The sequence below is a fragment of the Molothrus aeneus genome, chromosome 3, assembly GCF_037042795.1.
Source record: "Molothrus aeneus isolate 106 chromosome 3, BPBGC_Maene_1.0, whole genome shotgun sequence".
NCBI lineage: Eukaryota > Metazoa > Chordata > Aves > Passeriformes > Icteridae > Molothrus > Molothrus aeneus.
In genome coordinates, this window is record NC_089648.1 from 107,735,968 (window position 1) to 107,753,029 (window position 17,062).

The window sequence follows — 17,062 nt, forward strand, 5'->3', positions numbered from 1 at the left end:
TGCCTAATTTGAGGCCACCCACGCTAGAAAAATTTGAGGTAGGGATCATGCAACGCATCTTCTGGACAATTACTCCAATGAGAGATTCAGCCCAGTGGAGAGGCTGCTACTGAAAGCCCACAGATGAGTGCCAAGGTGCTGAGATTCCCAGGTGGCACCAAGTGGGCAGGAGACTAAAAATGGAAAACCTGCGGTAAACAAAATAAATAGAACCACTGAAAAATAATGGAAAAAAAAAGAAAAAGGAAGGCGAGTTACAAGTTTAGGGAAGGCAGCAAAATGAGCGGGTTGTTTCTGAAGACCTGAGCTCCCCCAAGTTCTTTACTTTGCCTTGACTCAGTTTCACTTTGCAGGGAAAGCATTGAACATTAGCAAGGCAAAATGGAGACAGAGACAACCTTGAGTCCTTCGGCTTCCATTTAATTAAAAAAAAAAAAGAAAAAAAAAGAAGAAGAAGAAGACAGACTGAAAATTGTTACAGTCACCAAGAAAAACATCCCAGCATAGCAAGCACACCAGAAACCGAGCTGGCTTCTTGGGTTTGCCAAGAGCCTGAGACAATATTGCTGAAGCGTGAACTGCTCATTCATTGCAGGGGCTGCTCACACCAGGGCCATGCTGGCAATAGCCACGGCATTAACTGTTTCTGTGCTTCCCACAGCACATAAAGAAGAAAAGAATTGCATTTTGGAGACAGCACTAGTGCCTTCCCTTATGAAACGCCCCGTCCTGAAATTTCCTTATTGCCCACAACATTTAATCAAGTTAGCAGGAATTAAGGGATGAAAGCACAGCTACTTCCATGGCCACAGTTTCTACTTTGTTGCTCTAAAGTTTTCTGAGCTCCTTAGGAGAAGACAAACAACCTTTATTTCTAAAAGTTGTTTCAAAGACCAAATTCCCTCAAGAAGGAAAAATCCTAGTAAAAAAAAAATCATGTGAGTACATGACACTAGCAAAATCCAAGGTAATTCACACACAGGGTGAGAAACCCAAGATGACAACTAGCACAGGACCTCAAGAAAAAAAAGCCCATCACAGTCAGTCTCTTTCTCATTGACATACAAATACTATATCCAGAGGTTCAGCTGGATTCATTGCATGTAGTTTTTTTATTATATGAGTTTTAGACTAACAAGAATGAAAATTAAATTGTGTAAAAAAACAGTATTGTCCCTGATTAAGTCATGGCTGGCATTGCATTTATACTTGCCAGCCATCAGAACTGGGAGAACAGGAAGGTTTCTTAAATTTCAATTTGAGATGAGGGTCCAGGATGGCCCAAAACATTGTGGTGATTTATCTACAGGGCGAGACAAATTAATGGGAAAGTTTGGCTATACACGAACTAGCAAACAGGGTCAGGGCACATTCTCTGGCTCTAAATCTAGTCAGGATGGTCTGGCCACAGATGTAATGTTAAATCCTGACACCATAATGGGGTGGCTGACTCTGAGCTCCCCACAGGAGCAGGTTCGGGACTCTGCTCATTTCCAAACCACAGCTGGGACCTGTTTGAGACCATGCTGGCCAACCCCACTCAACACCAGCCTTGCTGACAGCTTAACAGTACTGGTATTTAACAGTCCAGCCCTACCACTGTGTAATTTATTGGTGAAGATACCACTTTCTGGCCATTTTAGTTCAGAGGGATGGGGCTGCAGACTTCTTTTTTTTAGGGCCTGATCCCAGCATCTCCCTCATCTAACTCAGCATGCCCTACTCAATAACATAGTAAATATAAAGACAGCAAAGTCCACCCTGCATCCTGTGGGGACTCCAGCCAGTGGGGCAGCAATGTCTGGGCTTGGTGGCACATCCCCAGCTGACAAATATCTAGGAAGGGTCCAGCCCAGGCCTGGAAAAGGTGGGTTTGGTGATTTGTCCTGCTATTTAGATTCAGTTTTAATTTTCTCATTTGTCATGTGGTACCTGTAAACACAGACAGGATCTTCCACAGTCAGCACTGAATGTGTTTGTGGTACACCTGCAGGACAGGTCCTCCAGCATCTGAAGATCTTGACCCTGCAAGTCTCTCTCAATGGTGAAGCAAAAAGTAAGAGACTTTTTTAGTCTCTGTGTTGAGACAGAAGGGTGAGTAGGTCCAGGAAAAGTGTAGGGGAAGAAGAAGTCTCCTCACCTTCCCCTTCTCAGGATTCTCAACAAAATTAAAATCAAGCTCTAACCCTTAAACAGTGGAGAAGGTCGAGGTCAGGGTGAGGTAGGGTTAAATCAGGACTAGAGGGTAATTAGGCTGTGATATGGATATGTTTATGGGGCAGTTAAACTATCTCTTAAATCACCTCAGCAAAGGCAGACTATCAGATCATACGTGCCTGTACTTGAGCTACTCACCTAGGCTTGCTTCAGAGACAAACAGGCTCTTCCCAGGCACTGCCAGGGACCAGCACACATCACCTGCAGACCAGTCAAGTCCTGAAAATGCCAGTTTGTCCCCACTGATTCAAAAGGGAGTTGGGGGTGAGCGTCTCAGGAATGGATGTCTGCCCTGGGGACATCTATACCCGTCCCTCCTTCACCTGCCTGGGAGCAGCCCTCTTTTGACTGCAAGAACAACCCGACCTGTACTCCCTGCTCTGAACCTTCCATGTGGGGAGGACTTGCTGGATCAGCCCCAAAGTGTTATGTAAAATGGCTGTGATGTGTATATTTATATGAATCATATACATTAATTACCTAATAGTCACTCATGCTCCCCGTCCCACATGCACTTTGGTTATGCATAGGACACAAAGACTGAGTGCATTCACTATGAATCATGCAATAAGACTACATCCCTCAGGCAAACTCTCTCTAAAATGACCCTTTTCTTATATTCCCATGGCTTCCACTACAATATTATTTAATTAAGAATATTAATCTGCTGGGCCACCAACTTTCACTGTCTTCTGGGGAAGTCTGAACAGACAGACATTTTAATAAAATATGGGGAATTCTGCTCTTTTTATGATCAGAACATTAAGGTAAGGCAATTTCATGGCCTCATGAACTTGTTTCTTTATTTGTTCTTGATATGAATTTGAAACTTCTGAACCAAAAAGATCATTGGTTCAAAAGTTGCATGAGTGATGCCAGATAACATTTTTTTGCTTTGCTTTTCAGCTCATGATGTTGAATACTGCCCAAATACCTGGGATATATCATTGATTAGTTGTAGGTGCAAACAGAGCACTGACCCCCAGTTGGAGAATATAGAAGATGAACACTTGCAGTTTGGCAGCCATGGGCACACACATGCACGTGCCTGCAGCACGCATGCAAACCTGCCAGTAGTGCAAAGAAACCATCTGAGACACTGACACAACCAGTTCAGCTGCATTGCAGCAGCTGCCTGAGGAGCTCCTCGGGGTTGCAGCCTGCTGCCCTTTTCTCCTCTCCCATGGGATGAGGAACTGCATGCACTGCTATGGCAGTGCCCCACCACATCCTGTCCTGCAGCCCCAAACCTCTTCTGATGCTCAGCATAATCTGGGGTTGAAACACAGGCAAACTCATCACCAAAATTCATGGAATCCTTAAGGTTGGAAAACACCATTGTGTCCAACCCAGTAATGTTGAACCCATGTTCAACATTAATCCATGTCCCTAAGGGCCACATCCATGTGCCTTTTGAACATTTCCAGGGATGGTGACTCCACCACTGCCTTGGGCAGCCTGTTCCAATGCCTTACCACCATTTCAGTGAAGAATTTTTTCCTAATATCCAATATAAACCTCCTCTGGTGCAACTTGAAGCCATTTCCTCTCATCCTGTCACTTGTTACTTGGGAGCAGAGCCTGACTTGTTTCACCCTCCTGTCAGGGAGTTGTAGAGAATGAGAAGGTCCCCCCTGAGCCTCCTTTACCCCAGGCTGAGCTCCCCCAGCTCCCTCAGCTGCTCCTCCTCAGACCTGTGCCCCAGAGCCTTCCCCAGCTCCGTTCCCTTCCCTGGACACGCTCCAGCCCCTCAATGTGTTTCTTGTTATGAGGGTCCTGAAACTGAGCAGAGAATTCAAGGTGTGGCCTCAGCAGTGCCCAGCACAGGGGGGGATGCTCCCTGTCCTGGTCCTGCTGCCACACCACTGCTGATACAGGCCAGGTGCCTTTGGCCTTCTTGTCCACCTGGGCACACTGCTGGCTCATGTATCCATCCCAAGATGGGGAAGAACACCACCACTTTGGCCACAGAATGAGTGCGGTTTTGGTCAAAGGAAAATGATTAAAAGTAGCTCCTGAGTGCTGCCACTGAGAATAAAACCAGGAGCCACTTCTGCTTTATTGGATGGAATATTTTCAACATCTGGGTGAGAACAACTTTAGCAGTTGTCTGGGTGAAGCATGGAGGCTCATGGAAAGGGTGGGTGGTGTGAAATTAGGGCAGATAGGAAGTTCTGTGCCTGTAGGTGTGACAGCCAAGGGTAGGGGGGAGGTTTTATTCATTTTTCCTCCTGCATGATGTTAAGCAACAGGCAGTTAATATGGCATTCATTAAAATGACCTTGTATACTTTTAACAGCCTCGATAATCAGATTTCTGCCACTGTATCGGAAAGCGACTTTTTTATTCAAGGCCTTATAAAACTCTAATTTCTCCCTCATGCTTTAAAAATGCCTGAAGTTTTCTAAGGATTTTAGTGTTCTTTGCAGTAATTTTCTGCAAAACCTCTTCAAAGTTCTGTTCTCTTTCTAAAGATGCATTAAGTAACTGAGTGGAGATTTGCATTTCTTTGAGTGTGAGGGGTAAACTGCTTGCTGTACGGGGCAACCTACCTAAAACTTGCATTTCTCTCTCTCTTTAGATATAAGAGGTGTTGGATGCTGCCCTCCCTCCCTGTGGCACTGACAGTGAAACCCTTGAGAGGCATTGTCAGGTTTGCAGCTGGGGCTGCAATGTGCCTTCTTGCATGCTGAGCATCCGAGTGGATCCTTCAGCCAGGAATGCCTCTCTCTAATTCCAAATAGACCATTTCTATTCTGAATTTCTATTTCTGTCAGCAAACACAACCTCTGGCACTTGTGGAGGATCAAAGTCCCCTTTTTCACTCTGGAATCTAACTGGAAGCAAGATCCCCACACTGGGAAAAGGTCAGGGCATTGCAGAGGCATCACTCGAGCCCTGGAAAGATGAAGGACAAGAAGCACGAAGGCGACTGGCCATAGAGCACGGCAGGAAAGTTCAGTCCACGGCCACACATCATACACAGCCAGGTCTTTTAGTCACTCCCTGCCTGTGCCCACATGCCAGGAGCTCACGTCTGAATACACACAGACAAGCAAGGGCTGCAGGGCAAGCATGCGGCGTGCAGCTGCCAGGTCCCAGCCGAGCCTCTCCTGCAGGTATTGCCGCGGGCACGATTGCAAAAATAACCCATTCGACAACACAGACCATCAGGAGGCTCTGACTCAAAGGGAACCTGTTTCGGGCCAAACAAAGCATTTCCTCAGCATCAAGCCGATCGAGTTTTTTGACCCAAGTCAGGGTGTTGCATGGAGAGCCCGCAAGAACCTGCTCCAAAACCCTCCAGCCCTCGGCCCACATGGAGATCTTTGGCATCTCTGTGAAGGCAGAGTGCACTAGGGCTGCAGAGGGGTTTGCAGCTGGCTGTTTGAGAAACAAAGCTTCCCTCCTCCAAGATGAAAGAAATCAAGGAGTCTATGCTAATCAAATCTTCCACGCCTGCTGGCTGCAGTTCAGCTTGTCAGCGATGCAGCTCAGTGGAGTGATCAACATTTCCAGCGCTATGAGCTTGGTGGAAGGGGAAAACACAACAGCAAGAAATTCACCTGGCTGGGAATCAAACAGGTGTATGGCAGCAGCATCCAAGATTATAATAATATCTTGCAAACATGCAAAAAATAGATGTAATAAGACTGATTCTTTGGTTTTCATTAATGAATCATAAAGGCTCTCTTTACATTACACATGCTTTTTTGGCATACGCTGCTAATATTTCCACACTTGCAAGGTTGGAGTTTTGAGACTGAGCCTCCCTCCCCTAAGGTTCCTCATTTTTGGCAAGAGGTACAAGGTGACTGTGTGCCATGACAGGCTCTCTCTTACTTTGGGGTAATCAGATTACTTTACACAGATGGTTTTATCACTGAGACCATTAGAGGTGAATTGTGCAATATATAAATGTGCATTTGTTTGGTAAAAAAGTCTCAGTTCCTCACTACTGTCTCTTCTATGTTCCTAAATATATTCCTCTCTCCTGCATCATTCCAAAGCACAATTTGGCCAATCTTTACCTTTAAGTGACTCAGCTTGTTTCTGATAGGCTTCTTAAGTACATATTAACTAAGGAAACAGTCTTTCTTGAGCTACTGGATTGAAATACAGGAGAATGAACTTCAGCCATAACTACTGAAGAAATAAAGGCATCTATCTGTCAGGATGCCTAACAGCACACATGCCACAAAGATAAAGCACCAAAAAATAGAGAGCATAACATTTACTTTAAAACACAGGATCACAGAATGGTTTGGGTTGGAAGGGATCTTAAGATCATCTTGTTCCAACCCCCCTGCCATGTGCAGGGACACCTTCTACTAGACCAAGTTGCTCCAAGCCCATCCAACCTGGCCTTGTACACTTCCAGGGATAGGGCAGCCACAGCTTTTCTGGGAAACCTGTGCCAGTACCTAATTACATGCAAGTGAACATCCTTTTGTAGGGGAAATAAAAAAAAAAAAAAAAGAGACAGAATTTCTTCAAAGAATCAGGTTCACAATTTAAAAATAATCTAATCTGAAATGGACCTAAAGTTATTCGAGAGAGACTCAGAGCAACATAGCAGCTCTTCCACATTGGAAAAAAAGGGATTTTAAATCCTGCCTGCCATGCAGGAACCCTGGTTCCACTGCTGAGGTTTGATCTCCTTGCCAAGGTTTGTCTGAGGCCACGGAGGCAGCCTCTGCCAGTCCTGTTCCTCTCTACATAATTGTTTTAGGCAAAACAGAGTCTTTACCTGAGAGGCGTCTGGGCACATCGGTAATGGCTGGAAGTCCCGTGCCTCGAGTGGAGGACAGGGGAGTTGTGGAGTGAATGGACGGTGAAGTCATCTGGCTCAAGTAGGATGGGTAAGACTGGTCATAGGACCATGGCGGGGATGACTGCGCCTGCCTGGGGTCTAGGGGGAAAATAAAAACAAACAAACAAAAAAAAAAAAAAAGAGAAATTTTTTTTAAAGGAAGAAAAATTTTAGGGTATCAACAGCCTAATTGAAAGAAGTGGGATTACTGAACATGCACACATCAATACTACCAAGAGTGAAAATGTGATGAAACACAACTTGCTCCTCAATGCTCAGCCCTTTCAAGTCTTGGTCTGTGCTTTTCCCTCCCCAGAACAATTTCTGTGGGAAATGAACAGACCAGAGGTCTAGAAGCTGGGATGCAAATTCCTGGTGTCTCTCTTCCAACATATTATACTAGGAGTTGCCAATCCTCCAGGAATCAGAAACAGAAGCAGACAACAAGAATGAGCCCCAGGTCTGATCTTAGGAAGTAGACTTCATGGAATCATGGAGTCATTACAGTTGGAAAAGACCTCTAAGACCACTGAGTCCAGCACTGCCAGGTGCACTGCTAAACCATGTCCCTAAGTGTCACAGTTACAACTTTTTTAAACACTTCCAGGGATGGTGACTCCACTACTTTCCTGGGCAGCCTGTTCCAAAGCCTGAGGAACCTTTGAGTGAAGAAAATTTTCATAAGATCCAATCTAAATCTCCCCTGGCACAACCTAAGGCTGTTTCCTTCAGAGATCGGCAGACTCTACAGTCAGCAGTTGGCACACCTGTCAAGCTGTTATCCAGTTCAAACATCACACAATAGTGTTTTCAATACTGAAAATACTAGCCAAGCTGAAAAATGTCATTAATCTTACAGCATCCGTCAAAAAAATGTCACATTTGGATGCTGGCCCAATTACTTACAGTACCCTCAATTACAAAATATGAAACCAAATGGTTTGGGATAACTATTGGAAGCTAATGATACCTGCTGATATATTTGTAACAGCTCACTATGGAGGAAATTATCTTTAGGATAAACACAGATCAATTTTTGCTGAAGCACTGGTAGAAGGAGACCTAGTTTTACTCACTGTTGTTTGGATTCACAAACCATTCGCTCTCAGTTAATATCTGATGATAAAGATACCACTGAATACCTCATAAATTATGCTTTTTATTTCCTTACATTGACAAAACTGAAGCACTTTCAGTCTCAAAGTTTGTTTGGGGCACTGCATAATAAACAGAAAACTATCTCTGGACTAGCTCACAGAAACTGTAACACAACCCTTCAAATCCTGCCTACTATTTTCAAGGAAGCACTCAGGTATATTGAGTATATCAAGTATACTTGATTTGGAGAACTTGCTCTATCAGAACACTGTGCTAAAGTCTTCCTTTGCAGACAGCAATGTGACAGCCACATGGCATAAGCAAAGGCTCTTTTTCAGGAAATTCAACATTTTTTTTCTTTTTTTAACTCCTTTCCCTGCTCTTCCACACAGCAAAACCTTGTAGCTTCAGCTACTTCTTGTTTATTATTTCTCTTCAGACATGATTTGTTTGAAGAAATGTCTGGAAAGCAGATACTTCCTTGAAGCAAAATAACTATATAGATATATATGTAAAAAAAACCACCTTCCAATTTAATTTTAAGAGGATTTTCCTGGAGTTTGCCATTTATATTAGAACTGAGTAATTTAAATGGTTAACATAAACTTCTCAGAAATCCAAAGGACACTTGATCATTAAATGTAATGAACTTCTTTGTTTTAACATTTTCAAGGCCAAGGTTGTATGGATTGGCACAGGTTCAAATCTGACTGACTGCTCATTGTTACATCTGATATTGACATATTTCTCTGCCTCATTCCACTACGATAATTCACCATACAGTCAATGGTAAATGATCTTTGAATGGGAACAGAAAGCCTAGGCTTGCTGGAAAAACAATCTTAAAATTAATGGTGTGTTAGGAGCACAATCTCAAATCCAAGATCCTTCAAACTCCAAGACTTTTTCAATCTCTGCTTCTGAATCGAAAACAGGGCCCCTAAAGTTTTGGGTTTAGGTCAGCTTCAATGCTAGGAGGAAATAACACAGCAGGTAAGGGCTGGAAAAAAAGTCATAGTAGAAGATGTTTTTACATCATTTTGGTCTAAGATGGTGGAAAGCTCAGAAAAAGAGGCACCTTTCTGGAGGCTCATGCCACTCCTGATAGTGTAATCCTCATGGCACAAGAACTTCTTAAGCATCTCTGGCACTCTCATCACTTTGAACACCCATGCTAGACTTGGTTTTATACTTAACACCCTTAATCTAGCAACGGTGAATGTCTGTGTGGGCACAAGAATGACAAATAGCAAAAAGGGGTCTTTCAAAGGCTCATGTGGTATTTCAAAATAGTATCTCATACTGCACTGTCAGAGGCAGGATATAGGGCTGGATGGACCATTACTTGACCCCAAAAACATACCTTACAAGAAAGAATACACATATTCTTTCAACATCTACCTCAAATACATCAGTCTTCCCAGGGAAGAGGAAATAATGAAGAGGAAAATGTTTAACCAAATTGAACATTAGATGATTCATCAGAGCTCAGTGACTGAGGAGGTCACAGTACCTCAGGCCAGAGGGTTACTGTGATTCCTCTGCACCAAGGCATGGTTGAGGTCATGGTCAAGGCAGGGTGGGAAATATTGCCCTGGGGATGACTGGTTCAAGGTATCTGTGACCCGTTAGGAAACCAGAAAGTGAAAATACAAGTTTCACCAGATCCCAGAGCAAATGCCCTAAAGCCAGCCCTTGCTGCCTGATGGTGGTCAAGGTTTGCAGGGACGTGAGAGAAGAGAGTGGTGAAACACTGTCACTCTGCCAAGTCAAAGGTGACCTGTGAGCCCACAGGGCAAACATCACTGCTCAGCAGCATTGCCCAATTCACAGTGAAAAATGCCACGAGGCAGAGCCCAAAGCTTCCCCAGACAGTCCCTGGAGGTGGACATGCAGCTCATGTGGCACCCTCTGGTTCACATAGAGATAGTCCTTGCAATGGTGCTGGACCACTGGCTTTGGCCACTGAGGCCCACCAGACCATCTCTTCTGGTCCCACACACCATCAAACCTCCTGGGGAAGGGGGGGTGCTGGGGGCACCACAGGGATGTGCCAGCTGCCACAGCAACACTTCCAGGGCAGACTCACACAGATGCTTCTGAGGCAAACACGAGGCCCTTAAGAGGATCACCTTCTCCTTGTTCTGGCCCAGAAGTGGTAGGATGACTATTTACACACACTATTGGGGAAGAAGCTGTGAGATGATTTGTGAGAGGTTTTCCTTAGCCTCCTACACCACAGTCCAGCTTCCCTACTGTCTCTGGCTGGTGGCTCCCACGTGTCCAAGGATCTCTGCTAGCCAGGGACTTTTTGCACCATCACCCAAAGCACCACATGCTCTGCAGGCATGGCACATCTTCCCATCACAAAAAAGCCCAGAGCAGATGAGAAACCTTAGAGCTCTGAGTGCATGTGGATTCCTCCCTAAAGGAGTCCCTCCCAAAAAAGGAAAGATACTTAATATAAAAATAAAATTAACTGTCCAGGAGAAAGCCACCCTTATTTCCATATGGCAGCCATGGGGAAGGGCTAACAGAGCATTCAACAACAGTGAAGGAGTCAGAGGGCCACTCTGAGCTGGCATTTACACTCAAAAACTTTGGAGTGATTACTAAGAGCAGTCCTCCTTTTGTAAACATTTCTGTTATGCCTGCGTGGGTGTGAGGGGAAGTGCAGCTCTCAGCGTATTCCTTCACAGCAGGGCATATTGTGGGTATGCTGAGACAGCCTGGGCACAGTTCAGCTGAAACAAATCAGCGGGGCGAGGCCTAAACTAATGTGCAAACAGCTCCATCCTGTTTGCCCTTCCAGGTGAACCTCCACAAAGCAGGAAATACTGAGTATTGCATTTTATTTTGTGTCTAGGTTTTGCTGTCACATTTATAGTCATAGGACATACACAGGGTTCTTGACCTTTGTTGTCTCTGACTGACTGCATTAAATGGATGGTGGATATTAATGCTTAATGGACAATAAAAGTCTTTATAAATTAGTCCAAGAGGAGATGCACTACATAAAACTAAAATCATAAAGGAAAGAAAGAAAGAAAGAAAAAGCCCATCTAGTGACCCATTCTCCCACCAGAGGCATTGGCTTTCCAGTATCACAACTTCTCTTCTTCCAACAGAAATCATCATAGGATCATAGAACAGTTTGGGTTGGAAGGAACCTTAAAAATCATCTAGTTCCAAACCCCCTGACATGGGGAGGGACACCTTCCATATTCTGAAGTGTCAGTGGAGAGAAGCAAAAACTTGCAAATATCCCTGAAGAACAACTTTTTTCACTTTGGCATTGGATTGTGAAGCACACTGATTTTCTATGGGAAAAAAACCAATTCCCCCTTTTCCACGATGAGTTACATGACCAGAGCATGATCAAAGATTGGCAGCTCCTTGGTGTATTGTCTCTAATACCCAGACATCACATGCATCATACTCTCATTTAAACCCAGCCATCAGCTCTAGCTCTGGCTGCTGCTGGTTGGATTAGTGCTAGTGCCAATAGTAAAAAACAAGCTGTCTGGAGCTATCTTTGGTAAACACTTAGAGCAAATATCCTCATTTCTGATCTTAACAAAGCCAAGATGACTTTCTGCATGAGTAACCCAACTATTGTTGTAATACCAACCCCCTCAGAAAAACAACAACAGCAAAACACAACCTTCTTCCCTTCTCTAACTCTTTTTTAGGCATCTTTAAAAGCCCAGGGCTTCATCTGGATTGCCCAGTTCAATCAACAAAGTCAAATACAGTGGAGTTACACCCCAATGTACAGAAAAGTAATTGAGACCAGATTTTGGTCTGAAGAACCTCTAAATCCATTTCTCCTCCCACCCCTCCAAGACTCACATTTTTGAAATTAAAAAAAAAAAAAAAAGATAAACTCAATGAATCATGCCAGTGGGCATCTAAGTTTTAAAAGGGGGTAGAGGGAAATAAAAGTCAAAAGAATAATAGGAGGGGTGCAAACTTTATGAAATGGAGGTCCACAATGGCAACTTGTCAGTCAACCAGAGGATGCAATCAATTTGCATAAAATACAGCTGGCTGCAGATTCAGTTTGCACTGCCCTGAAATCAGTCCCTGTCTGTCAGTGAAGATGTATCCCCTCACTACCTTCCTGTTAAGCCAGCTCTGAAGACTTTAAATCTGCTTTAAAAATGATGAGAAATGGAAGTATAACATCCCTGATGTGCATGGAAAAGGGGAAGAGGAAAAAGGGAGAAAGTGAAGGTTTCACAGGACTTGCCTTTGAGGGCTGTTATTTCAGTGATGAAAGACAGAGGTTGCCTATAGATCAGCCAGTGCCACAGTGGTGATGGAGCACGAAACCTCACTTAACTCCCACCTTGCTGTCCCCACTGCCCAGCTGATGGGGTCCTCACACCAACCACATTCCTGCCATTACACCTGTGGCTTTTCCTGGCCCACAGAAGCTAATCCTCACCAGTTGCATCTTAAAAAAAAACAAGCTTTCCTCGTCTCACACTGGAACACTGATGCAACAGCTCAGTGTCTGAACGGGAATGTAATTGGATACATGAACAAGTTGCATGAGCCCGTTAGGGAAAGGGGAAAAAAAAGCAAATATACCAGTGAACAAATGTGAATGGACAGGATTCCTGATTTACGGGCAGCAAGCAGGGTTCAAATTGGATCTGTACTGCCTCAGCAAAGGCAGCTGCTTATTGGACCATTTGTTTTTTAATCACCCTTCGATGTAGCTTTTGCTGAATCCTAGTTAAAATGCCATGTTGAATAAGGGCAACTCTGTGCCTTGTCCTGCCACAGCCCAGTCCTGAGGTAGGTTAAGGACTGTGCTGTGATTTGTACAACCTCTACTCTGATACTCCAGGAAAATAAACACAACCTAGACAGAGAAAAGAAATATAAGAGTGAACCCTAAAGTGCTGAGTTCTTTCAGACTCAGGTGTGGGTCAGCCAGGCTTTAAATAATATGTCTGTTTAATCATGCAATAGCTATGCAAGGCCTCAAGTGGAATGAGGCAAAATGTGCTTACTAGCAATAATATGGATTTTTTGTAGGACAGTATTTACTGTTCCAGTTATTAGAAATTTATTATTTTCCCTAAATAATAACTAGGTAAAGAGATAATGAAAGCATGGTATTTCTAAAGGAATGCTTGGTTAATTCCAATGAAGGTAATTTAAAAATCCTGGTTTTCAAACAGAAGAGTCTATTCCCCTTTTAACATACACCCAAGGCAGGTGTTAAGAAGCCAGTGGCATTCTGAGTATTCCACTACAACAGGGAAACTGCTGCTGAAGGACAGCCCAAGCACCTCACTCCCTACCACCGCACCAAGCAGGGGCATGTTCAGCAATTTCCCACTCAACACCTGACCAAAGGGTGCCTTGTCCATGGCATCACCTTTATCTCTGCTTGGCATGGTTTGTGCAGCAAAGAGTACCCATCCATCCCACAAGAAAGATCCTAGAATAGGCACTGTCTGCAAAAAAAACATCCCAGCACTTTAGTGGAACATCAGAGCACGCTGAGCTTTACAGATTACATACAAGGTCCCCAAGAGCACCCAAAAGCCTGGTGGAGAGCCAGTGCAATTCCAAGAGCTTGCACCCATGTAACATGCTCACACCAACCACCCAATTGAATGGCATGACCACCAGCAAGCAAATGGAGAGCTGGCTGTTGGACTTTTCTGAGGGTGAGAAACAGCATCAGAAATACTGTATCAGACCACTTATTCACTAGAGAGTTCTCACCATTATGGAGGAAATCAGAGCAACTTGGGATTCTAATGTATCGCCTAAACTTGAATTTATCCAACAATAAAAGCACATAATCCACAAGAGATGGGAAATCCAGCCTGCATCCCTCAGCTCACTTCTCTCTGCCCCACTAGCACTGCATCTTCCCTCTCTTGATGAAGTCTCAGCTGGTGCTCCCTTAAATTTGCAGAGAAGGCAGGGAATGCCACACAACTTTGTTTCCAGTCAGGCTTATTGAAAGCTCATCTGAAGCTTTCATCTCCCAGATCTGTAAATGCTGCTGCTGCCTCATAACGAGGCAGAGAAGTAGTCTATTAATCAAAGCCAGCAGAACATTTTCTACAGGAGGCATTTATGTGAAGGGGAGCAGCATATGAGGTTACACTTAGTTAGGAAGAAAATTACAAGGGGATCTCAGTTCTTGTGCTTCAGGGCATAAGCTGATCACCAGATGGGGTCAGGAAGAATTTCAGCCTCTTTCGTTCCTAGATATAGTGTTGCACAATAGGTAAACTATGGAGGCACAAGGAAGAAGGAAAAAAACTGCTTACAGCCTGGATTTCCCCCCTGCTTTCTTGGGAACTATGACTTCAAACACTGCCAGACAGAAGACTTGGTTAGAAAAAAATATTGTGTTTTAGTTCAGCAGTTCTTACGCAGAAAATGATATACACAAGAGCCCTGACTTCACATGTCCAATGAACAAATCATGAAGCCTAGCCAAAAAAACCTGCTCTGGGAAGCTGGGGGGCAGCAGGTACCATGTAATGGGTATAATCAACATATTTAATATATTATAAACATTTTACACTAGTTAAAGTTAGACTTCTAAATCTGGGAGAACTTTGCCACAACTCATGGGAATGATTTTTTTGTTGCAATTCCTTGAGTGCTTTGGGTTCAAATAAACTCACTTCTCTTTCTTACTGCAAATTAATAAACCGGTTGAACTTAAAAAAAGAAGGAAAAGAGAGAAGAAGAAAGCCACAACACTTTGTTAAAACCACTGAGTTTCAGCTGGTATCATGTCAAAACCACTTGAAACATGAAACTAGAAATCTTCCTAGGTTGACTCAAAGACTATGTCTATACTAGGAGTGCTTTACCAGGAAAGGAATGCTGGTGTAAAATGCTGGCAAAGGACTCTGCTGGGGATACAACTGTCACAGCAGAAGTGAGTATTAAATCAGTCTAGGGAATTGAGCCAAGAGCTTTGTTGACAGACTGGCATCTAGGTGAAGTTCTCTAACAATTCTAGCAATTGGTCAGGGGTAACGCCTCTTTACATCCTGGATGGACACAAACATGCCAGCACAAATTTAGAATCTAGAAATGCCCAAAGTTAGATAGAAGTTGTTTTGAATCTCTTTTGAAAAAATTAACCAGCTCTGACCTTAGAAAAAACAACATTGGTTTATTTTGTAGGCTTCACAGTTTTGCTGCAAACTTCTGGCATAGCTGCAGTTAAACATCTTATTTCAGCCTTCTAATCTGTGACACATGGTGGGTGCTTTATGATTTCTCTCAGCACAATGAAATCTGTCTCTCAGCATGCAATCATAAATGTTGCATACAACCCTCACGAGCAACCTTCGGAGATTTCTCCATAACCCAGTTCATTTATTGTAACCGTGGTCAGCGCTACTGGTGGAAGGAAACCACCATGTGAGAAGATTGTATTATTATTCTGATAAAAAGACTATTAAGTGCTGGCTGCTTCCCTCAACATGACTGCAGAATAACAAGGCTGAATAAAAATGTTCATTCTATTGTACACTCAAGGTGCTATTGCAACACGGAGAAGGCAGAGCAACGTGGCAGTTAGAATTTCACCATATCCCTACTCAAATGACCTGGATTGACTATTTTAGATTTATGGCAAAAATATATTTTTAAAAAAATTACATTTTTAGCTTCAAGCACTATAGAAAAATCCGCTTCCCACCTAGCTTCACTTGGAGAACATCCCCCACTCTGTAACAGCCTCTTTGACTGCAGCTGAGACACAAATATCCATAAGCAATTACTACCAATGCCTGTGCAAGTCAAACCTATGGTTCTGTCTCTTACCTGTAATCTGACTCTGTCCTTGTGGATTAAAAGGACTTGGTGCAGAGTTCAGAGAGGGCCGTGGGCTCTGGGTCGGGACCCCTACTCTCATACTGGGATGAGGAATGCGCCCTAAATCACTGAGGCGCTCAGAGAACAAACTAGGTTTAGAGTCATCAAGCTTCTGTCTGTGCCCTGGAAACAGCAAATCATAAAATAAAAGCGTTAATAACAAGATTTAGTAATTTAACACAACCCCAAAATAACCCCAAAATGGTCTCTAAGGACCTGTTACTAGATTTAATGGATTTACAGGTATCTCAGCTACCCCCAATAACACAGAAACTTTGTGAGGGGGTTGTGTTTTGGACATGGTTGTGCTGGTGAAAGCCTTATCAAGCACAGCTGTGCCCATACACATGTAACATATTACAATTTGGATCAAAATAAGCACTTATCAGGACACCCACACAAGGTCTTCTTTGTCTTTTTTTTTTTTTTTTTAATTTTTTCTCCTTTAACTACCCAAGGTAGTTAAACAGGCAAGCTTTCCCTTCCAAAAGCAAGCCTCATATGTACCTACAACTTATCAACTGGGACAATTACTCCATGCCTGGTTTAGATGTTGTGGATTTTTGCTAAGAAAATGCAAGTTTTTCTTCTCCCCCTTTTTTTTTTTTTTTCTTTAACTCTGTTATAGTTAGTCATTAGCTTTCATTCCTCTGGGAGATTTTCCAGAAAGTAATTAGTCCCTGTCAGTTGAGAAGAGCAGTATCCAAGGAAAACCTCCAAAGCTGCTGGCCAGGACTGGGTCCTACACACCCTTGCATGGTCAGTGCTCCTACTGCACTCACCCAAAACAGGCCAGCTGCCCCTGGATATATCTGGAACACTCATTTAGGGGTGTTTTGCTGACAAAATATGAAGGGGGAAAATGGTAAAAGCACTGGGATGCCCCCAGTGGTCCTGCTTATGTTGTCATTGAGATGTTTCAAGAGCAAGGGCTTTGCTTCTCTAATGGTTGTATTTTTGCTCCTAGGTTTAATTTCTTTCCAAAGGATGCTCCTTGTCCAATGGTGCCTTTGAACGTGAGGTGCAGAAGGTGTTATTTCTATCATTCAGCACAGGGAG

The 17,062-nt window shown here is 43.5% G+C and overlaps 1 protein-coding gene across 8 annotated transcripts in view; it reads right to left on the reverse strand.

The window, feature by feature from the left end:
• RUNX2 (RUNX family transcription factor 2) overlaps positions 1-17,062 on the reverse strand; it is a 216,668-nt gene that overhangs the window by 87,540 nt on the left and 112,066 nt on the right. For 4 of the 8 annotated variants that reach the window (XM_066547581.1, XM_066547582.1, XM_066547584.1 and 1 more), the window contains 2 exons: positions 15,953-16,126; positions 6,968-7,129 (listed from right to left, as the gene is read on the reverse strand). The exons of 1 other annotated variant lie outside the window; for it this stretch is intronic. In XM_066547581.1, the coding sequence (XP_066403678.1) occupies positions 6,968-7,129; positions 15,953-16,126 (336 nt within the window). The remainder of the gene's footprint in view (positions 1-6,967; positions 7,130-15,952; positions 16,127-17,062) is intronic. 3 more of the 8 variants (XM_066547587.1, XM_066547585.1, XM_066547586.1) reach the window with 2 other exon arrangements.